At 42.1% G+C, this 25094-nt stretch overlaps 1 protein-coding gene across 1 annotated transcript; it reads left to right on the forward strand.

Annotated features, from left to right (window-relative positions):
• The first annotated feature begins 1463 nt into the window (after positions 1 to 1463).
• On the forward strand, positions 1464 to 21254 carry LOC120045157 (zinc transporter ZIP1-like). The gene is made up of 4 exons (XM_038990088.1): positions 1464 to 1835; positions 7199 to 7329; positions 7634 to 7954; positions 19631 to 21254. The coding sequence occupies exons 1-4, from the start codon at positions 1721 to 1723 to the stop codon at positions 19982 to 19984; spliced, it is 921 nt and encodes a 306-aa protein (XP_038846016.1). The 5' UTR covers positions 1464 to 1720; the 3' UTR covers positions 19985 to 21254.
• Positions 21255 to 25094: the final 3840 nt, after the last annotated feature.

A 25094-nucleotide genomic window follows, 5' to 3' on the forward strand; every position in this document is an offset into this window, starting at 1 on the left:
TTGGGCTACACTGCACATTATTACATTGTACTCTTTCTGCCTGTGGACATCTGTTCTACAATGTGTCAGCAAAAGTGAGAAAGAGGGAAAGTGTGTGGTGTTCCATTCACCTCTATAGTGACATCCAGTTTAAGCCAGGCCCAGCTACACTTGATCCCTGAATCCACTTGTTTAACAAGCAACGCACCATTTTCCACTAATTCTCTCATTCTGAAAATTAACCACATACTGTAGAAGGAAAACATTAGTTAACAAATAGTGGTTAGTTCGTTAGCTAGTTAACATTTCACACAGATTGCCAGGTTCCAGTAAGCAACTAAGGCATTATAATTTGACGACCGGTTCCTCAAGTTATATTATTGCGAATTGGTTAGGTTACTAACGTTAATGTTAACTCATCTGATGTTGTAACGTTAGCTAACACGTTAACTGTCTGACTTTATTAGTAAGCTAATTATTTGATTAGATAAGTTGGCTAATGTTGCTCAACATTTCTCTGGTTAGCTAACAGATAATTCGATCCAGCTAGCAAGATACTTAATAATGCTAATACTTATTCAACAACACTTTCTCCCTCACCTCAAACTTTCCAAATGCCAGTAGATTTTCAGTTACAACTCATGAAGAACGCATCATCACAAGAAGGATCGCCTCTTAGCATTATTATTATAATAAAACAAATATACACATTAAAATACAAAAACACAGTTATGGGAAGCACAATTATTTTATTTTTTTTATCACCCAGAAAACAGTTACATTACTCCCCAATTAATACTTAAAATTGCCTAAACAGCACCAGATCATCATGAGGAAATGTATTTTGAATTTTGTTCCATCAATATGGCATATTAAAAATAAAAGCAGATTTACCTAGCTCGCTGGAAAACCTAGGACAGGGCTTGGGAAACTCCAGGCCTCATCAAGCTTTGATTTAAGTGCCCTTGAACGGGTTACACTACACAGGCGCACCGGTTTGTCAAGAATTTGCTAAGCTATTGGGTCTGTACATGCGAATAGTCATGAATCTGCGATTCCATTGAGTAGTGTAACGTTTAGATCTAGGCCTAGCATGACAAAGAGCTATATTGTGGAACACACTAAGCAACCACATTCCTAGTAGGCCTTGTACGTTGTGAGACATCATGATTGATTCAATTTCCCCGTTTGGTCACAAGAATCAGGTCAGGCGTTATGTGCTTAGTAAGAATTCGTAACTTTCTGTGGACTCAGCAATGAGCTGCGCTGTCTGAGAAAATCGAGCTGCAGTCTTAAAATTAGCATAATAGGCGTGGCTACCAGGAAGAGGACGCAAATATTACCTATCCTAACAGCAGGAATTTATGCTGGCACACGATGGCGGAAAAGTCATTTTTACAATGTTTTGAAATGCGGATTTTTATTTTTAAGATTCCCTCATTACCATACACAGGTGACGTCATCAGTTGTGCTGCTGACTACTAGCGCAAAGTCCTCCAACACATTGCAGGACAATGTAAACACATAACGTTAGTTAGCAGGCGCATAAATAGCTTATGAAATTGTCTGTGTAGCAGGGATGAGTTTTCGAATAGCATAGGTTTTTGTTTTTCAGTAACGCAAACATGTTCGTATGGCGTATTAATCTTACTGCCCGTTGGTTTAAATCGCTATTTTACTAGGCTTATCCCAAAATTGCTTGTTTTGATTCAGCCCGGTAACGTTATAGTAACAAATCGAGATGGACTACTTGTTACAGGTGAAAATAGGCGCCCTCGTGGGTTTGTTACTCCTGACCGTATTTTTCGGATTTATCCCTGCTCGGATGAAGTGGTTCAGAGAAACCAGTGGGACAGGTACGTTTCAGTAGGTAGCCTACAAGTTATATACTAGCTGGCTAGTATCATGCTGTAACCCCGTGCAATTCCACACTTGGGATGTGTTGAGCAAAAGAGCCAAATGGCTCGTTACGGAAGCTTCCGTTGTTTGGCGTCCTTTCCTCCATCCACCTAAACTATTCGGTTTCCCATCAACGAGGCATATCCGATATCTCTAAGAACAATACATACGATTCGTGTTGAATGCGTCCTTCACTATCACATACGTGTTTAAAACAGGTTTTGATCCAGGGTATACTATTTCCCGCCTGTGTGGGCTGCCATGGCATTGGAGTCCATTTATAGGTCACATGAGAGTCAACTACCAAGTAATCTCCCACTTTTACAGACAGGAGTAGGGAGACCTGTATAACGTGTTTTAAACGCATATTCGATAGCGAAGAACTCATTCAACCAGACACATTTTAAGTATTGCTCCTAGATATATTGGATATGCCTCTGTTGATGGCAACGTTATTTTGGTGAAACCGAATAGTTTAGGTTTGGTTGTTCATTGATGTCAGGCTACGGAGCTTCATCAAAATCAAATCAAATGTATTTATATAGTCTTTCTTACATCAGCTGATATCTCAAAGTGCTGTACAGAAACCCAGCCTAAAACCCCAAACAGCAAGCAATGCAGGTGTAGAAGCATGGTGGCTAGGAAAAACTCCCTAGAAAGGCCAAAACCTAGGAAGAAACCTAGAGAGGAACCAGGCTATGAGGAGTGGCCAGTCCTCTTCTGGCTGTGCCGGGTGGAGATTATAACAGAACATGGCCAAGATGTTCAAATGTTCATAAATTACCAGCAAAGTCAAATAATAATAATCACAGTAGTTGTCGAGGGTACAGCAAGTCAGCACCTCAGGAGTAAATGTCAGTTGGCTTTTCATAGCCGATTATTAAGAGTATCTCTACCGCTCCTGCGGTCTCTAGAGAGTTGAAAACAGCAGGTCTGGGACAGGTAGCACGTCCGGTGAACAGGTCAGGGTTCCATAGCCGCAGGCAGAACAGTTAAAACTGGAGCAGCAGCACGGCCAGGTGGACTGGGGACAGCAAGGAGTCATCATGCCTGGTAGTCCTGAGGCATGGTCCTAGGGCTCAGGTCCTCCGAGAGAGAGAAAGAAAGAATTAGAGAGAGCATACTTAAATTCACACAGGACATCAGATAAGATAGGAGAAGCACTCCAGATATAACAAACTGACCCTTGCCCCCCGACACAAACTACTGCAGCATAAATACTGGAGGCTGAGACAGGAGGGGTCAGGAGACACTGTGGCCCCATCCGATGATAGAGCCAGAGCCAAACAGGAAGGATATAACCCCACCCACTTTGCCAAAGCACAGTCCCCACACCACTAGAGGGATAACTTCAACCACCAACTTACCATCCTGAGACAAGGCCGAGTATAGCCCACAAAGATCTCCGCCACGGCACAACCCAAAGGGGGGCGCCAACCCAGACAGGAAGATCACGTCAGTGACTCAACCCACTCAAGTGACGCACCCCTCCTAGGGACGGCATGAAAGAGCACCAGTAAGCCAGTGACTCAGCCCCTGTAATAGGGTTAGAGGCAGAGAATCCCAGTGGAGCGAGGGGAACCGGCCAGGCAGAGACAGCAAGGGCGGTTCGTTGCTCCAGAGCCTTTCCGTTCACCTTCACTCTCCTGGGCCAGACTACACTCAATCATATGACCCACTGAAGAGACGAGTCTTTGGTAAAGACTTAAAAGTTGAGACCGAGTCTGCGTCTCTCACATGGGTAGGCAGACCATTCCATAAAAATTGAGATCTATAGGAGAAAGCCCTGCCTCCAGCTGTTTGCTTAGAAATTCTAGGGACAATTAGGAGGCCTGCATCTTATGACCGTAGCGTACGTGTAGGTATGTACGGCAGGACCAAATCGGAAAGATAGGTAGGAGCAAGCCCATGTAATGCTTTGTAGGTTAGCAGTAAAACCTTGAAATCAGCCCTTGCCTTAACAGGAAGCCAGTGTAGGGAGGCTAGCACTGGAGTAATATGATCACATTTTTTGGGTCTAGTCTAGTATTTAGCACTAACTGAAGTTTATTTAGTGCTTTATCTGGGTAGCCGGAAAGTAGAGCATTGCAGTAGTCTAACCTAGAAGTAGCAAAAGCATGGATTAATTTTTCTGCATAATGTTTGGACAGAAAGTTTCTGATTTTTGCAATGTAACGTAGATGGAAAAAAGCTGTCCTTGAAACAGTCCTGATATGTTCGTCAAAAGAGAGATCAGGGTCCAGAGTAACGCCGAGGTCCTTCACTGTTTTATTTGAGACGACTTTACAACCATCAACGATTAATTGTCAGATTCAACAGAAGATCTCTTTGTTTCTTGGGAAACCTAGAACAAGCATCTCTGTTTTGTCCGAGTTTAAAAGTAGAACGTTTTCAGCCATCCACTTCCTTATGTCTGAAACACAGGCTTCTAGCGAGGGCAATTTTGGGGCTTCACTATTTTTCATTGAAATGTACAGCTGTGTGTCGTCCCGAAAGTCAACATTATGTTTTCGAATGACATCCCCAAGAGGTAAAATATATAGTGAAAACAATAGTGGTCCTAAAACGGAACCTTGAGGAACACCGAAATGTACAGTTGATTTGTCAGAGGACATACCATTCACAGAGACAAACTGATATCTTTTTTTATTTTTTATTTTTATAAATTTTATCCCCAATTTTCGTGTTATCCAATCGCTAGTAATTACTATCTTGTCTCATCGCTACAACTCCCGTACGGGCTCGGGAGAGACGAAGGTCGAAAGCCATGCGTCCTCCGAAGCACAACCCAACCACGCCGCACTGCTTCGGAAAGCGCCACAGCGCGCCTCCAACCGTGTCGGAGGAAACACCGTGCACCTGGCCCCCTTGGTTAGCGCACACTGCGCCCGGCCCGCCACAGGAGTCGCTGGAGCGCGATGAGACAAGGATATCCCTACCGGCCAAACCCTCCCTAACCCGGAGGCGCTAGGCCACGCTAGGCCAATTGTGCGTCGCCCCACGGACCTCCCGGTCGCGGCCGGCTGCGACAGAGCCTGGGCGCGAACCCAGAGACTCTGGTGGCGCAGCTAGCACTGCGATGCAGTGCCCTAGACCACTGCGCCACCCGGGAGGCCCTACAAACTGATATCTTTCCGACAGATAAGATCTAAACCAGGCCAGAACTTGTCCGTGTAGACCAATTTGGGTTTCCAATCTCTCCAAAAGAATGTGGTGATCGATGGTATCAAAAACAGCACAAAAGTCTCGGAGCACGAGGACAAATGCAGAGCCTTGGTCTGACGCCATTAAAAGGTCATTTACCACCTTCACAAGTGCAGTCTCAGTGCTATGATGGGGTCTAAAACCAGACTGAAGCATTTCGTATACATTGTTTGTCTTCAGGAAGGCAGTGAGTTACTGCGCAAAAGCTTTTTCTAAACTTTTTGAGAGGAATGGAAGATTCGATATAGGCTGATAGTTTTTTATATTTTCTGGGTCAAGGTTTGGCTTTTTCAAGAGAGGCTTTATTACTGCCACTTTTAGTGAGTTTGGTACACATCCGGTGGATAGAGAGCCATTTATTATGTTCAACATAGGAGGGCCAAGCACAGGAAGCAGCTCTTTCAGTAGTTTAGTTGGAATAGGGTCCAGTATGCAGCTTGAAGGTTTAGAGGCCATGATTATTTTCATCATTGTGTCAAGAGATATAGTACTAAAACACTTAAGTGTCTCTCTTGATCCTAGGTCCTGGCAGAGTTGTGCAGACTCAGGACAACTGAGCTTTGGAGGAATATGCAGATTTAAAGAGGAGTCCGTAATTTGCTTTCTAATGATCATGATCTTTTCCTCAAAGAAGTTCATGAATTTATTACTGCTGAAGTGAAAACCATCCTCACTTGGGGAATGCTGCTTTTTAGTTAGCTTTGCGACAGTATCAAAAATAAATTTCGGATTGTTCTTATTTTCCTCAATTAAGTTGGAAAAATAGGATGATCGAGCAGCAGTGAGGGCTCTTCGATACTGCACGCTACTGTCTTTCCAAGCTAGTCGGAAGACTTCCAGTTTGGTGTGGCGCCATTTCCGTTCCAATTTTCTGGAAGCTTGCTTCAGAGCTCGGGTATTTTCTGTATACCAGGGAGCTAGTTTCTTATGACAAATGTTTTTAGTTTTTAGGGGTGCAACTGCATCTAGGGTATTGCGCAAGGTTAAATTGAGTTCCTCAGTTAGGTGGTTAACTGATTTTTGTCCTCTGACGTCCTTGGGTAGGCAGAGGGAGTCTGGAAGGGTATCAAGGAATCTTTGTGTTGTCTCAGAATTTATAGCACGACTTTTGATGCTCCTTGGTTGGGGTCTGAGCAGATTATTTGTTGCGATTGCAAACGTAATAAAATGGTGGTCCGATAGTCCAGGATTATGAGGAAAAACATTAAGATCTACAACATTTATTCCATGGGACAAAACTAGGTCCAGAGCATGACTCTGGCAGTGAGTAGGTCCAGAGACATGTTGGACAAAACCCACTGAGTCGATGATGGTTTCGAAAGCCTTTTGGAGAGGGTCTGTGGACTTTTCCATGTGAATATTAAAATCACCAAAAATTTGAATATTATCTGCTATGACTACAAGGTCCGATTAGGAACTCAGTGAGGAACGCTGTATATGGCCCAGGAGGCCTGTAAACAGTAGCTATAAAAAGTGATTGAGTAGGCTGTTTTAGGCGTTTTTAAAGTCACCATTGGCCTCACGTTGAAATCCCTGAGCGGTTTCCTTCCTCTCCGGCAACTGAGTTAGGAAGGACACCTGTATCTTTGTAGTGACTGGGTGTATTGATACACCACCCAAAGTGTAATTAATAACTTCACCATGCTAAAAGGGATATTCAATATCAGATTTTTATTTAATTTTTATTATAACTTTTTTTACCCATCTACAAATAGGTGCCCTTTGCGAGGCATTGAATAACCTCCCTGGTCTTTTGTATTTGAAATTCACTGCTCGACTGTGTGCGGTACAGAAATGAGGCAGTCATTCAAAAATCATGTTTAACACTATTATTGCACACTGTGAGTCCGTGCAACTTATTATGACTTGTTAAGCACATTTTTACTCCTGAAGTTATTTATGTAGGCTTGCCATAACAAAGGGGTTGAATACTTATTGACTCAAGACATTTCAGCTTTTTGTTTTTTATGAATTTGTAAAAATTTAACAATTCCACTTTGACATTATGGGATATTGTCAGTGACACAAAAAATCTCAATTTGATCTATTTTAAATTCAGGCTGCAACAACAAAATGTGGAAAAAGTCATTAAACAGTTGCATTTTTTATCATGCAGAAACCCATCGGGTGGTCCTGAGTTTCATCAGCTGTTTTGCCGGAGGCGTCTTCCTGGCTGCCTGTCTGTTGGACATCATCCCAGACTACCTGTCGGACATCAATGCTGAGCTGGACGCACGGAGGGTGGACGTAAGTGCCACACTCCCATCCCCTTTGTAAAATGACAAAAAGCTATATGATTATCCATGGCACAAACCAATGTATTAAGGGATAGTTACAACAGTTATACTTTAGTTCTATTGTATCTGTAAAACATGGGGAAATGTGCTAGTTAGTGCGGAAGTTATTAATCCACAGGCTCATTACCTGGTGATGTGTTAAGGACTACTTACTTTGTTTTATTTATATATATATATATATATATATCCCTAATCCTTGGCGTTTATTTAAACAGAACTCTTACTTTCGTTGTTTTCACCTCTATCTCAAACAGACCAGCTTCCCCCTCCCAGAGTTCATCATGGCTGCAGGCTTCTTCACTGTGCTCATCGTGGAGAGGATCGTTCTGAACTGCAGACAAGATGCCATGCAAGGGTCAGACCAGGAGAGAGCACCTCTGATGCAGGCCAACGGGCACAGCCATGGGCACGTGCAGGAGAAAGCCTCGTCCACCGACCTGGAGGGTAGTGCCCACCATGTCCACATGGACCTCCAGGCCCACTCCTCCTTTCGCTCGTTCATGCTCTTTTTCTCGCTCTCCCTGCATTCTGTGTTCGAGGGCCTGGCCATCGGGCTACAGACCACAGACTCAAAGGTAGGTGCTGGAGAGCGAGCTGTACTTAAAATGCACAATAGGTCCATTTGTTTTAGCTTGCCCGGGGAACATATTAAACCATTATCTTGGTCCTAAAAGTGAAATCTCTACCCACCTGTGGCACTGGGTCAGCTAAAACAAATGCACCCATACATTTCAAATGCATGCCAATACTTTCCAAGTGTATCTTCAAATACATTCCAATAATATTCAACTACTTCTTTCTTCAAATGAAAATACAATTTGTATTATTTATACTGAACAGAAATATAAACCGAACATGCAACAATTTCAAAGATTTTCCAGATTTTTCCTGATTTACAGTTCGTACAAGGACATCAGTCAATTGAAATAAAATCATTAGGCCCTAATCTATGGATTTCACATGACTGGGAATAAAGATATGCATCTGTTGGTCACAGATGCCTTAAAAAAAGAAGTAGCGGCATGGATCAGGAAACCAGTCAGTATCTGGTGTGACCACCATTTTCCTCATGCAGCGCGACATCTCCTTCGCATAGAGTTTATCAGGCTGTTGATTGTGGCCTGTGGAATATTGTCCCTCTTCAATGGCTATGTGAAGTTGCTGAATATTGGCAAGAACTGGAACGCGCTGTCGTACATGTCGATCCAAAGCATCCAAAAAATGCTCAATGGGTGACATGTCTTGTGAGTGTGCAGGCCGTGGAAGAAGTGGGACATTTTCGGCTTCCAGGAATTGTGTACAGAACCTTGCAACATGGGGCAGTGCATTATCATGCTAAAACATGAGGGGATTGCAGCGTATGACTGGCACGACAATGGGTCTAAGGATCTCGTCACGGTATGTATCTCTGTACATTCAAATTGCCATTGATAAAATGCAATTGTGTTTGTTGTCCGTAGCTTATGGCTGTCCTTACCATAACCCCACCGCCATCCTGGGGCAGTCTGTTCACAGCGTTGACATCAGCAAACCGCTCGCCCACACAACGTCATACAAGTGGTCTGTGGTTGTGAGGCTGGTTGGACGCACTGCTGAATTCTGCTCTGGTGGACATTTTAGTGGCCTTTTCTTGTCCCCAGCACAAGGTGCACCTGTGTAATGATCATGCTGTTTAATCAGCTTCTTGATATGCCACACCTCAGGTTGATAGATTATCTTGGCAAAGGAGAAATGCTCACTAACAGGGATGTAAACAAAATTTGAGAGAAATACACTTTTTGTGCATATGGAACATTTCTGGCATCTTTTATTTTACCTCATGAAACATAGGACCAACACTTTACATGTTGTGTTTTTATATTTTTGTTCAGCGTATATCTAGCGGTGAGTCTCTGTTGTGCGGCGCACATGAGGTGATCAAATCACATTTATTTATATAGCCCTTCTTACATCAGCTGATATCTCAAAGTGCTGTACAGAAACCCAGCCTAAAACTCCGAACAGCAAGCAATGCAGGTGAATGCATTGAATGCACTTGAATGCAATTTACTACTAAATGTTTGCCATCAAACCTTTTAGAATGGCTTTCTGCCAGACGTCAAAGAGCTCTGGATGAGTTATGCCCTGTGCTTCCTACTAGTGTTTTTCCTCCTCTGTTGTTCACCCCTTTTCTCCATGTACACATGCTGCTATTCCTTCAGAAAAGCCTGCATCAGAACTTTATTCATTTGCACAATTTTTCTTGTTCACTTGTAAATGTCCACACTCACTGAAAATGACATTCGGTAGCTACTAGTTATGCCTGTATAACTTTGAGCTGGATTTGCCTGTCTTTGTCATTAGTTATGTTAGTTTGTGATTTAGCTATTAGTTTGTGGAAATTCTGTTAGCATTCTGGTAGTAGAGACCCAATGGGCTTTACTTGCATTTAACGCCCCTTTTGGGCTATGCCGGTAATACCGTAAATCAAGGACGTTATGAAAATCTGGATACCACCTAAGTTTAGTAGCTAATATCAGGCCAGGGTGACCGCTAAAGCACATTTATTGCTTTTGTAGTTCAATTAAAACGGAATGATTCTGAACACTCCCAAGTCCCAACTTCGGCAGACAAGTTTCACATTCTTGCTGACGTTTCTAGGCACAAGCATAAACTAGTTCGTTGGGGAGGGCTCATTACGACGACTGACTGAACCGATCCATTTGTCCCCACTCAACTCTGGCTGCGTGACATACGTCATAAATTTTGCGCACCAGGCGTGTCCTTATAGCCACAGATGATCTATTTATATTGACCAGATACTCAAGTGGCCACTATAACAATGAAAATACATGTCTTCAAAGATGGAAGGCAGTTGGAGGAGGCAAGATCAGGTGGGACCATTCTAGCCAATGACACTGCTATTGAACGTTTTTCTCAAAGATGCCAGGATGTCACGTGTCCTACATAAAGTACCAGTTAAAAGTTTGGACACACCTACTCATTCAAGGGCGTTTCTTTATTTGTACTTTTTTCTACATGGTAGAATAATAGTGAGGACATCATATGAAATAACACATGGAATCATGTGGTAACCATAAAAGTGTTATACAAATCCAAATATATTTTAGATTCTTCAAAGTAGCCACCCTTTGCCTTGATGACAGCTTTGCCTACTCTTGGCATTATCTCAACCAGCTTCACCTGGAATGCTTTTCCAGCAGTGTTATTTCATAGTTTTCATGTCTTCACTATTATTTTACAGTGCAGAAAATAGTAAAAATAAAGAAACCCTTAAATAAGTAGTTGTCCAAACATTTGACTGGTACTGTATATCAGTGCACTCGTAACAAACTAAGAATTACAAAACTTGTATTTGATCAAATAAGCCTCACATAGCAAATAAACCATAACAATTTTTGTTGACCAAAAACTCCTTGCTTGGTGGTTGAAAAAAATGCCACCTGCTGGAGAAACTGATTTTGGGCCTCGTAATTTGCCTCTTCCTCTCTGGTATAGCCTATCCTGAAGTTGGGTGGTGTAAACTGGATGCAACCCGGATATTGATGGTCCATGAATCGGTTTATGCAAAGGAGGTAGATTATGTTGAAAACAACGGATAGAGATCTTGGATGCAGTCAATTTTCTTTCATATACTATATATACAAAAGTATGCCGACACCCTTTCAAATTAGTTGATTCTGCTATTTCAGCCACACATTTTGCTGACAGGTGTATAAAATTTAGCACACAGCCATGCAATCTACATAGACAAACATTGGCATACTTGGTATTCACATCTCAAAAAATATAAATGAATTTACCACAATCAATTTCAATAGAGTGTTATCAAATCAAATGTATTTATATAGCCTTTCTTACATCAGCTGATATCTCAAAGTGCTGTACAGAAACCCAGCCTAAAACCCCAAACAGCAAGCAATGCAGGTGTAGAAGCACGGTGGCTAGGAAAAACTCCCTAGAAAGGCCAAAACCTAGGAAGAAACCTAGAGAGGAACCAGGCTATGAGGGGTGGCCAGTCCTCCTCTGGCTGTGCCGGGTGGAGATTATAACAGAACATGGCCAAGATGTTCAAATGTTCATAAATGACCAGCATGGTCAAATAATAATAATCACAGTAGTTGTCGAGGGTGCAACAAGTCAGCACCTCAGGAGTAAATGTCAGTTGGCTTTTCATAGCCGATCATTAAGAGTATCTCTACCGCTCCTGCTGTCTCTAGAGAGTTGAAAACAGCAGGTCTGGGACAGGTAGCACGTCCGGTGAATAGGTCAGGGTTCCATAGCCGCAGGCAGAACAGTTGAAACTGGAGCAGCAGCACGGCCAGGTGGACTGGGGACAGCAAGGAGTCATCATGCCAGGTAGTCCTGAGGCATGGTCCTAGGGCTCAGGTCCTCCGAGAGAGAGAAAGAAAGAATTAGAGAGAGCATACTTAAATTCACACAGGACATCAGATAAGATAGGATAAGCACTCCAGATATAACAAACTGACCCTTGCCCCCTGACACAAACTACTGCAGCATAAATACTGGAGGCTGAGACAGGAGGGGTCAGGAGACACTGTGGCCCCATCCGATGATACCCCCGGATAGGGCCAAACAGGCAGGATATAACCCCACCCACTTTGCCAAAGCACAGCCCCCACACCACTTGAGGGATATCTTCAACCACCAACTGAGACAAGGCCGAGTATAGCCCACAAAGACGTCCGCCACGGCACAACCCAAGGGGGGGCGCCAACCCAGACAGGAAGATCACGTCAGTGACTCAACCCACTCAAGTGACGCACCCCTCCTAGGGACGGCATGGAAGAGCACCAGTAAGCCAGTGACTCAGGCCCTGTAATAGGGTTAGAGGCAGAGAATCCCAGTGGAGAGAGGGGATCAAAGGGGATGTTATCAAAAACAGATACGATTCTGCAACCATGAGGTAAATACTTGTTTATTTATGGACTCTTTGGTCCTATCACAGTTTACTTACTTACCAATGGCACTGCCTACTCCAGACAACTCGTTTTTTAATGCATATGAGCAAAAAATATTTTATTGGGAATGCTAAGCCAGACAAAATTAAATGTGCCTATTTATATAATGAATATGAGTTTGGGGGGCTAAAATTAAATATTAAAGCTTTAAATCTCTCACTTAAAGCATCACTCATACATAAGTTATACTTAAAACCAAAATGGTTCTCCAGTAGATTATTAAGAAATGCTCATGCTTTGTTCAAAAATTGCCTTTTTGCCTTTATACAGATGACAACTTTTCATTTCCGACCTAATTGAAAATGAAATTTTGTTTAAAGTATCGCCCTTTCTTAAACAAGCCATACGACGCTGGTTACAATTTTTCAGTTTTATCCTCCAGAAAAGATAGAACAAATGTTATGGTTCAACTCAAATATACTGATTTAATAAAAAACATTCTTTATGGACATTTTTTTAAACGGTATTATATTTATTAATGACATTATGAATAGAAACGGAGGAGTTATGTCACATATGCAGCTATCGAAAATATATGGGAATATCTGCTCAATACAAACTTACAACCAAATGATTGCAGCATTACCACAAAAATGGAGGAGGCAAGTGGAAAAGGGAGAAGGTAGGGCACTTGTTTGCCTGCTAATATTAAAGATACAAATTGACTGAAAGGAACTGGCATAAAAAGAAAAAATACCAGTTTCATTTGAGGACAAACATGTTGACAGCTGTGCCTTACAGGTTGAAGAATAAATGGGAGGAGATTTTCGATGTACCAATTCCATGGCACATGGTTTATGAACTGGTACAAAAAACTACACTTGATTCAACACTTCAAGTTTTTCAATTAAAATTATTATATACAATTCTTTCCACCAACAGAATGCTATATGTATGGGGCATACAACAATCTCAGCTCTGTAGATTTTGTTTCGAAGAGACAGAATCAATAGATAATTTCTTCTGGCATTGCCCCTATGTAGCTTGTTTCTGGTCACAGGTTCAGGAATGGTTAAAAAATCACAACATACACTTAAAATTAACCTTACAAATAGCAGTGTTGGGTGATTTGGAAAGCCATAATCAGTCAATGAATAATACTTGTAGGAAAGGTTTTCATCTTTAGCTCACAATCTGTGGATACTATATGATGACAAGGGTTCACAAATTATGTAAAACATCACAGCACAATTGAAAATATATGGCACAAGGAAACGGTCAACTGTAAGTACTGTTATTGTGAAGTTGAAACGTCTAGGAGCAACACCGGCTCAGCCGCGACGTGGTAGGCCACACAAGTTCCCAGAACGGGAGTGCTGAAGCGCGTAGCACGTAAAAATCATCTGTCCTCGGTTGCAACACTCACTACCGAGTTCCAAACTGCTTCTGAAAGCAACGTTAGCACAAGAACTGTTCGTTGGGAGCTTCATAAAATTGGTTTCTATGGTCGAGCAACCATAGAAGCCCAAGATTACCATGCACAATGCCAAGCGTCGGCTGGAGTGGTGTAAAGCTTGCCGCCGTTGGACTCTGGAGCAGTGGAAACACGTTCTCTGGAGTGATGAATCACGCTTCACCGTCTGACAGATGACTCTGGGTTTAGCGGATGCCAGGAGAACACTACCTGCCCCAATGCATAGTACCAACTATAACGTTTGGTGGAGGAGGAATAATGGTCTGGGAATGTTTTTCATGGTTAGGGCATAGCCCCTTAGTTCCAGTGAAGGGAAATCTTAACACTACAGCATACAATGACACTCTAGATGATTCTGTGCTTTGAACTTTGTGGCGAAAGTTTGGGAGAGGCCCTTTCTTGTTTCAGCATGACAATGCCCCCATGCACAAAGCGAGGTCCATACAGAAATGGTTTGTCGATCGGTCTGGAATAACTTTTCTGGCCTGCACAGCCCTGAGCTAAACCCCATCGACCACCTTTGGGAATGAATTGGAACGCAGAATGCGAACCAGGCTTAATTGCCCAACATCAGTGCCCAACCTCACTAATGCTCTTGTGGCTGAATGGAAGCAAGTCCCCTGCAGCAAAGCCTTCCCAGATGACTGAAGGCTGTTATAGCAGCAAAAGGGGAACCAACTCCATATTAATGCCCATGATTTTGGAATGAGATGTTCAAGCAGGTGTCTTCACACTACATGACAAAAAGTATATCTGTCTAGTTAACTGTTTAGCTATTCCAGCATGTATTTATGTTTTCGTCCCCAAAAATTCCATCGACACAGGGCTGGCTTACCGAACAGGAACACAGGCCACTGTGGTGGAATATTCTATTCAAGTGAGAGAGACTTTGTCCTTTCTTCAATCAATCATCTTTAATCAATATCGATTAATTATTGCAATGATGAAACCGCCGACCCAACCGTCTTGACTGTTGGACCGAGAGCCTACCCCTTACAGACCATGCTGTTCCTTATTCCTGATACCAACATTGCTCAGTCGTAGCTGGTTCAACACTTTGGGTTCATCCTGTGGTCATCTGCCTCTGGTGTTGTCTCCCAGATGCCAGGATAATTAGGAATACTGAGGCCTTTGTTCTGTTCCTCCAGGCTCTCTATCTCGTTGACACCCACCACATCTGATCTATGGAATGCCAGCTGTAGGTCTTTTTATCACCAAGCCATCACTTAATCAGTTGCCAGCCCAAGCTTCAAAATACTTCCCTCAGTTAACTCCGAAAAGGAGAGAGAGTCCAAAGAACCTTTCTTTATTAAATAAAACAACCATTTGGTGCATAAATATAACAATCTTGTAATCCTGCTACCACACCACATGTGGCCCCCGACGTAGCTAGCAAGCTACCAGCTAGCTATAGCCAGCCTGCTGCTTATCAAAGGTAGATAACTGGTTTATTTGCCCAACATCTACCAAACTATTTCCTAATGTTTCTCAAAATTACTGTAGCTGGCTAATAAATGTTATCATGCTTTGTGATTTGAAGGTGTCGGGGAAATCAACAATGAAGAAAGATCAGGATGGCTTCCAGAGTATGAGATGTTTTATTGACAAAGACAAGCAGAGACATAACAGGCGTCGAAGCAGAAAGACATGACAGAGCGCCCAGGAGAGAACTCTCTAGTACACACGTCAAGTACATTTTCTCAGAGCCTTACTTCCTTGTTCAACTCTGTTTATACCTGGTTTTGTGTCATAATGTGCCTTGCAGTAATTGGTTACAGTAATCAAATTCAACATATCACAACTGCTTGAGTGTAGAGGTTTAATAAACTTGGCTAAGCTTCCAGGTGACAAACTTAATAATTAATATCAGTATTGTGGACATGTGACTACAGATGCAAGTAGCTTGTTAGCGGCTGGAGTGTACAACAATGTCTTCTCTCTCGACTTTGGAGGGAAACCCTCCTTAACTTAGACTCAGCAGATTCTTTAAAATATTTTATACGTTTGAGAAACCACCTGCAGGATGACCCCATATTCTATGAGAAAGTATTTCGTTTTTTATAGGACCGTTGGACATCACTGCCCATTTGAGCTTACAAACTAAACCCACATAGGCATGTTTAGATATGTTGACAATGACAAATCATTATGTTTTATTGTTGTATGTCTATTGCAAATCACTATGACCCCGCCTCTGTCTAAACCTTTATTACATTCAATGGCAGCGGGAGCACCTAATTAATTATGACCTCCTTGGCCCGACAGCCAACAGTGATGCACCCGGTTTTAAGCTGTTTTAGTGCACACATGTCGCCCTGTCACCTACAGTAGTACATGATGAACACCATGGGGGAAACAAATCAAATTGGCCAGTCACAGTCATGCTTTTTTGTTCTACCAGATCTGCGATCAGAAAGTTCTAGCTAGTGTATCCCTCTGTCCTTCGACTGTTGTTGGATGTAGATGTCTGGTTTATCAGGTCCCAGGCTCCCATGACTGGTATAATAATAATTAATTTGCAAGTTAATTACAATGAGCTTTTTGCTTTAGCACCATCTGTACCTGATAGAGCCGATCTAGTCTCACGTAAGTTGTCTGGCGCGAGAGACTCATTGGGAGGGAGAATAGAGGAAGAGAGGAAGAGATGAAGCTAGAGGTTTCACTTGACAAAATCTGTCCAAAATAAGACCAATGCATTTCTATGGGCTTATTTTGGACCTTAGCTTGTCGCCTTTGGGACAACAACTCCCATTGTTAGGGCGGAGACATGAGCATCTCGTCATTGTATACAGATCTCTGCTGGAGCATACCCAAAAGTTCTGACTGAGCGCACATTTGAGGACGGTCCATTTACTTTGTGCTGTTAATATCATAAATTTACTTTTAATCTGTCTGTCTGCACATTTCAAGACATGGCATATGGGGGTGTAGTGAGATTGCCAATGGGCTGGACAATTCTCTTCTAATTAACCATCTTGGCAAAAACGTATACTAAAAACGTGGAAATCAATCAATCCGACATTAACACAATGGAAGAATATAAATGATTTATTTAAATAGCATTGGTGATCGAGGAAAAACAAATTGGAACAATTTTAAGGCCAAGTGGGAAAACAATAATGCAGGCAATAGGGATGGGGGTGTAAACATGCAGGTCTGGGCAGATGTGTGTGTGTGTAAGTTGTTGTTCGTATAAGTGTCTATCTGGAGTAAACCCAAATGGGCCTCTGGAAAACAGCCCTAATGTTTGAAACAAATATCATTATCTTTTCATCCAGAGTCACATTTATTTATTTTCCAAGCTATAGCTAACAATATTTTACATGAGGTAGGTTTTTAAAGGACCAAAGAGTTTGGTCTGCTTCATGTTTTCATTTTTGCCAATAATATAAAATATAAAATAAATATTGCTGTCTTCACAGCCCTACTCATAATGGGCCCAATTCCGATTTAGGAAATTACGCAAGCTTTTCCTACGCATTTCTCAGTAGTTGCTATTCAGACTTACCTTGAGCAGGTGCATACAGGATTTGCAGGTGTGATTCCTTTGCGCGTGCTGAACAAATGTAATTCAACCGCTGAAAACCCTCCTACTTGCCAACAGATTTTCTCATGGAGTTTTCATTCAATAGGGATTTCAGCACATTAATCTTAAATGATCCCTTTAATTACGATGTACCTTTTTAGTAAGTATTTTGTCCACAGACTCATTCGAAAATATTTAGAGAGAATGGGTTCAGAATATTATGGATCATGAAAGAAAGCTATCTAATATGCATATTTGTGTCCGTTTTAGCACCAATTGGTCAATAAAATAAATAAAAAATACTCTGATCTTGTAGATTATTTAGGGTTAGGAAAGTATTTATAATTCATAAACTGGTAAAGAGAGCCCTTATGCACGAAAGAAAGAACTGGTTTGACTCATTCTAAAAATTGCCACATTCAGTTCTTCAACCCACGGTAATATTGGAAGATTAGTGGTCATATAATTATAATAGGGAGAATAGTGTAAGCTATGCCCTCGTCTCGTGCCTACACTAACCATGAAACTGTGACTATACACAGCCAAGTCTTGCGCCATGTGTCGGGATCAAACTGTTGCGCTCCGCTTCATAACGATTTAATTAGCCTTCATGTCATTTTTCTTTTATATTATCAACTGTTACTAATGATCCTCAGCAACAACCACATGGCCGTGATGTCGTTTAGAGGAAGCAAATGTAGGTCATCAAAACTATGTAATTAAATGGAATGATAAAGTAGGCTATACCAACTGAAGAGAACTAAAAGTAAATTGGCAGTTTTACAAAAATATGTGTGGTTGTTAGGCGTACTAATGGTCGATTTTGATCGTGGCTCATATTTAAGATGATAGGAAACAGAGAAAGTCGGGATAGCCTAGAATTAATACATTCGAGAGTGCCCATCCTTGCAATTTTTAAAAGGCCGTACAATTTCAATTCTGCATAATGTAACAGCAGTTCCTAAACAATACAATGGGAATGTTGATATGCTTCAGTTTGATGCCATATGACTGGTTTCACATTTGTCTCCAACGATTTAGAAGGTAAAATATATCTGAAACACGTGCCATATTTAGAATTCCCAAACAAGTTACTCATTTACTTAGCTCTCATCAAGTTGTAAATTACAGTGAAGGGAGAATGGTGTTATTTCTATTGGGGGGAAAATAAAGTCGATATTTCTAACCCGTGCTTTTCATGTGATGTGCTCTTGGACTTTATCTTCACAGACAGTTCTCCTTTTCACTGTATTGTCCTTTGTTGGTATTCAGGGCAGTCTCTTTCCATCACAAAAAGCATAGTGAAGGTTATTGCTGTGCTTAGAAGGAGAAAGCCCCAGGACAACTCTTTCCAATCACACGTAGGTTTAGAGTTTCTTGTTCATTTATGCAATGTAGAGAGGCAGAGGGAAGTGAGACACATGTATTATTTCCATGCGCTTTCTCTCACATCCTCAGTATAACATCACTCACACAGCATGCACCATGTCAGCGGATTCTAATGACAAAAGGCTCTGAGATATTTGACCAAAAGTCAATACACTATAAAGACATGCAAGTTTCTGACATATTGATTGACGTGAGCACTCACTGTGGTAGAAAGAAGAGGAGTGGGAAAGACGGGAATGTAACTTTTTAACTGGTAAAGGGACATTACATTCAAATCAAAAGTTGTCACATGTTTTCAGATCTCAAACATAGTCTGATGTCATGTTCACATCCTATGTAATTGGTTGTGTAGATCCAGCTATAGCCTCAACCCCAAATAAATGGAAAAGAGCAGCACCGGAAATCTGGAAATGATCTTTTTTCCATTTATTTGGGATTGTGGATTATAGAAGGGTAGTATTCATTTGTACACACCGTAGCAAAAATATTTTGCACTGTCGCAAAAACTAAATATAGCGAAAGCAAAAACAAGTGTTTCTTATTGGACAAATTCAGGTAGGTCTCTCCCTGTTTTGGCCCGTTTGTTTCGGAGTGAATACGACCCTGGATCTACAAAACAGATGGCCTGGGATGTGAACTTAATTTGATATTAGACTACTTTGAGGTCTGAAAACATCTGACTACTTTGGAGTATAATGTCCTTTTTATACCGCTTTCTCTGGTTGATCAAAGACATTATCTGGCTTGAAGTGACAGATCTATGTAGGCTAACCTGTTAATAGACTTTTCAATGAACTTTAAATGAGAGATGTGTAATTTATTTACCAGTCATTTCTACAGCTTGCGTTGATCTTATACAGCTTTCTTCATCTTACTGCGATGATGAAAGGGTGTAGGAGAGGAATTTAACCTCTAATCTCGTTTTCTCCATCCTATCCAGGTATTAGAGATCTGCATCGCCATTGTGGTCCACAAAAGCATCATCGTGTTCAGCCTGTCGGTGAAGCTGGTGCAGAGCGCGGTCCCACCCATGTGGGTTGCGGCCTACGTGGGTGTCTTCGCCATGATGTCTCCGCTGGGCATCGGAGTGGGTATTGGGGTTATCGAGGCCCAGCTGGCAGCAGGCGCTCTGATCCAGGCCATCCTGGAGGGGCTGGCGGCCGGGACCTTTATTTACATCACCTTCATGGAGATCCTGCCTCACGAGCTGAACTCCCCGGAGAACCAGCTGCTCAAGGTGTTCTTCATCCTGTTGGGCTTCAGCGTCATGGCGGGCCTCACCTTCCTGGGCTGAGAGGATGTCACCCACTGGAGCAACTGACCTAGCAGGAATATGGGTGTGGCTCATATGAATCACGGGACTTGATGTTGTGTACTAGGGTCGCCATAAGGGGAGGTGTCTCAGGGAGACGGGAAACATAAAAACGGTCCCGTTTTACTGCAGGGTTGATGCAGGGGAGATTACAGTGCCCGTGTCTGGCTGTGCCCGTGTGCCACTTTTATTTGAGGGTCACAGCTGTTCGTTCTTACTCAGTATTTTTGTTTTGAAGGGTGATAGTATTTTTTATCCTGCTTTTAGCATAGATTTTAATTTCACAGCCAAGGATGGTAAGACAGTTTTTTAATTGAAGAACTTTTTAATGATTTCAAATAGATTATATTTAGTTAAGTAATACTTTTTAATTTGGTTGTTTTAGCACTGGGAAATAATAAGCACACAGAATGTGGCAATATTAGTTGTTTATCCTGTGGCATACATACCAGTGGTTGTCTTTTAAAAAAAAGTATCTATTCTTTCAACAATCGCTGTTTGTAACCTTTTGCACATAACTGAAGATCACTGAAAAAAGAGCTGTTCATACTGACATCATGATTGCCTGGTCTCTTTGGCAAATGACAGGTGTGGCAAGGAGTGGAATGTTAGCTAAAAAGACTCGTATCCAGACTAACATGGTATCTCTTAATAGTCAAATGAATCCGTCACATCAATATCTCATGTATACAGGTTAAAATGCCAATTGCATCATGTGTACACTTTTGGATGTGTGCCCACAGTTAAGTTGTGAGCCTCCACAGTTAAGTTGAAGTATTAAATGTTTAATCGCCATTTGTGGAACGAATTGTTTTCACCTCGGGAACTATACTATGCCTTACAAATAAAGATTGTTTTATTGTCACACAGGGGATAGGTGCAGTGAAATGTGTTTTACAGGGTCAGCCATAGTAGTACGGTGGGTTAAGTGCCTTGCTCAAGGGCACAACAACAGATTTTTCACCTTGTTGGCTAATATAAGACAAATCATTGTGACCAACATGTTAAAGCGAGATTGTTATTTTAACATGTGCTGAAGTTGAACTTCTTAACCTGTGTTTTCCTGACTCGGTTCCTCGTGTTGATAGTTTCCCTACCCCAGCCATGAGTCATGTTTCTGTTGTGTAATCAAAGTTTCAAATTTATAACAGCACTATCTCATGTGGCCCTCAGCTTCCTCTTACTCCTCCATTCTCCTCTCTGACACTGTTGCAGTAAAATAATGATTAAACAAGTTGGCTATGATTTGTTTAAAGTGTGTGTCTATTGTGTATGCTTTTGCAATATGCACTCTCATCACGATTACTAAGAGAAGCATGATGGGGTTTTATTTTTAGGAGGTGGGTAGGCTGCAAGGGTTGAGATTGTGATGTTCTGCCTGTGACTTGTGTCCTGAAATAACTGGATGGTCTGACTGTAATTGGGCCCAATTCTAATATTTTGTCCAATTATAGGCAAAATATCTGAATTGGGCTGTCTGTAAACACAGCCTAAGTGTCCCCAAACCTATGTACTAGATGTAAACTCAGCAAAAAAAAAGAACTGTCCTCTCACTGTCAACTGCGTTTATTTTCAGCAAACTTAACGTGTGTAAATATTTGTATGAAAATACGATTCAACAACTGAGACATAAACTGAACAAGTTCCACAGACATGTCACTAACAGAAATGGAATAATGTGTCCCTGAATAAAGGGGGGGTCAAAATAAAAAATAACAGTCAGTATCTGGTGTGGCCACCAGATGCATTTTTGTACAGCGGTGCATCTCCTCCTCATGGACTGCACCAGATTTGCCAGTTTTTGCTGTGAGATGTTACCCCACTCTTCCACCAAGGCACCTGCAAGATCCCGGACATTTCTGGGGGAAATGGCCCTAGCCCTCACCCTCCGATCCAACAGGTCCCAGACGTGCTCAATGGGATTGAGATCCGGGCTCTTCGCTGGCCATGGCAGAACACTGACATTCCTGTCTTGCAGGAAATCACGGACAGAATGAGCAGTATGGCTGGTGGCATTGTCATGCTGGAGGGTCATGTCAGGATGAGCCTGCAGGAAGGGTACGATATGAGGGAGGAGGATATCTTACCTGTAATGCACAGCGTTGAGATTGCCTGCAATGACAACAAGCTCAGTCCGATGATGCTGTGACACACCGCCCCAGACTATGACAGACCTTCTACCTCCAAATCGATCCCGCTCCAGAGTACAGGCCTCAGTGTAACGCTCATTCCTTCGACAATAAACGCAAATCCGACCATCACCCCTGGTGAGGCAAAACCACGACTCGTCAGTGAAGAGCACTTTTTGCCAGTCCTGTCTGGTCCAGCTACAGTGGGTTTGTGCCCATAGACGACGTTGTTGCCGGTGATGTCTGGTGAGGACCTGCCTTACAACAGGCCTACAAGCCCTCAGTCCAGCCTCTCTCAGCCTATTGTGGACAGTCTGAGCACTGATGGAGGGATTGTGCATTACTTGTGTAACTCAGGCAGTTGTTGTTGCCATCCTGTACCTGTCCCGCATGTGTGATGTTCGGATGTACCGATCATGTGCAGGTGTTGTTACATGTGGTCTGCCACTGCGAGGATGATCAGCTGTCCGTCCTGTCTCCCTGTAGCACTGTCTTAGGCGTCTCACAGTACGGACATAACAATTTATTGCCCTGGCCACATCTTCAGTCCTCATGCCTCCTTGCAGCATGCTTAAGGCACGTTCACGCAGATGAGCAGGGACCCTGGGCATCTTTCTTTTGGTGTTTTTCAGAGTCAGTAGAAATGCCTCTTTAGTGTCCAAAGTTTTCATAACTGTGACCTTAATAGCCTACCGTCTGTAAGCTGTTAGTGTCTTAATGACCGTTCCACAGGTGCATGTTCATTAATTGTTTATGGTTCATTGAACAAGCATGGGAAACAGTGTTTAAACCCTTTACAATGAAGATCTGTGAAGTTATTTGGATTTTTACGAATTATCTTTGAAAGACAGGGTCCTGAATTTTTTTTTTATTTGCTGAGTTTAATTACGTAGGTAGGTATAGTGTAGCACAGGAGGTTGGTGGTACCTTAATTGGGGAGAACGGGCTTGTGGTAATGGCTGGAGTGGAATAGTATCAAACACATGGTTTTCATGTGTTTGATGCCATTCCATTTGCTCTATTCCAGCCATTATTATGAGTCGTTCTCCCCTCAGCAGCCTCCTGTGCAGTGTAGCTACACATTGTTACATTACCTACAATTGAAGCAGTTTGTGGGATGAACAATTTCAAGGATTTGCAAACAAATGTAACATTTTGATAATAGTAATAAAATAGTGGAGGGATGACTGAGTAATAAAACAATGTGAATAACTGCGTAATAAAATGGTAATCTTGGGTAATGAGGTTTAGCCACAGTTAAGTTGAGTTTGTTTACAGATCGCATGCATATACAATTTTAAATGTGTGATTAGACTACACAATCCACAACAGGTGTAAGTTAAGTACTATCTAACAGTGTAACTGTAGTTACATTAGACCTGCCTGTCTGTGCTTGCAACTACAATGTCTACTGATTGGATGTTTTCTCTATAGTGTAATTTCTAGTGGAGCATTAGCCATAATTTCAATGAGTTGATTAAAAGTATTGGGTTTATTACTGTGCCATTTGTGCTACTAGGTGGGAGTATTGGTTACTGATATCATGTCCACACTGCATCTCCACCTGTTGGCTGTTGACTTGTACTGCAGAAGCAGAGAGCCTGGGCGTCATCATGCCAAGCCTACTCACCCCCCAAACATTCCATGACCATAACATTGTCACTTGCTTTCTTCTTAACTGTCTTTGAACTTTTGGTGCCAAAATGGCATCCGTGACAGTTCCCTACTCCTTAAAACAAAGTTGTCAAATTATGTATGGCCTGAGTAGTTTTTCTTCGGATTAATGTCATTTTTATTTCATGTCTGAACTTGACCTCAACCCTTTCCCCCCTGTACATCTCACGTGTCATTGACAGGCCGTTATCAACATTTTTGGAAGATGATTATGGGCCGGTTTACCTGAAAACATTGTATTCACTAAACCCTAAACCTCAACTGAATGATGTGGAAATTGACCAAGTTTGAGGTGACTAAACTGCTTTGAGTAACCCTTGATTGTAAACTGTCATGGTCAAAACATGTTGATACAACAGTAGCTAAGATGGGGAGAAGTCTGTCCATAATAAAGCGCTCTTCTGCCTTCTTAACAACACTATCAACAAGGCAGGTCCTACAAGCCCTAGTTTTGTCACATCTGGACTACTGTTCAGTCGTGTGGTAAGGTGCCACAAAGAGAGACTTAGGAAAATTACAATTAGCTCAGAATAGGGCAGCCCGGCTACAATTGGCTCAGAACAGGGCAGCACGGCTGGCCCTTAAATGTACACGGAGAGCTAACATTAAGGATATGCATGTCAATATCTCATGGCTCAAAGTGGAGGAGAGATTGACTTCATCACTACTTGTTTTTATAAGCACTGTTGACAAGCTGAACGCACCGAGCTGTCTGTTTAAACTACTAGCACACAGCTCGGGCACCCACTCATACCCCACAAGACATGCCACCAGAGGTCTCTTCATAATCCCCAAGTCCAGAACAGACTATGGGAGGCACACAATACTACATAGAGCCATGACCACATGGAACTCTATTCCACATCAGGTAACTGATGCAAGCAGTAGAATCAGATTAAAAAATATATAAAAAAGAGTAGCTGCTACCTTCGCAGCTGCTAATGGGGATCCATATTAAATACAAATCTGTGTCTGGGAAACCAACCCATTGTGTGAACAAACAATATAGGTCTTAGGCTGTATAGCTCCTGAGAGTATATACAAGCTGCTTAAGACCCTGTGATTAAATGTGTTGGCATTTGGATTATTTCTCTAAATGTATATACTACAATGATAAGGGCTAAAACATCCCAGTCTCTTTCAACCACGAGTATTGAAATTAGCCCCTGGCCTGAACCTGCTCCTTTCTGTTCTCTGTTACAAAGTGGTGGCTGATTCTTTACATGGTTTCTTAATGCATCGTCTGACTTATTGTCTTCATGACATTCCTGGTCCCCTTTACAGTTCTT

This window comes from Salvelinus namaycush, chromosome 1 (genome assembly GCF_016432855.1).
Source record: "Salvelinus namaycush isolate Seneca chromosome 1, SaNama_1.0, whole genome shotgun sequence".
NCBI classification, from domain to species: domain Eukaryota; kingdom Metazoa; phylum Chordata; class Actinopteri; order Salmoniformes; family Salmonidae; genus Salvelinus; species Salvelinus namaycush.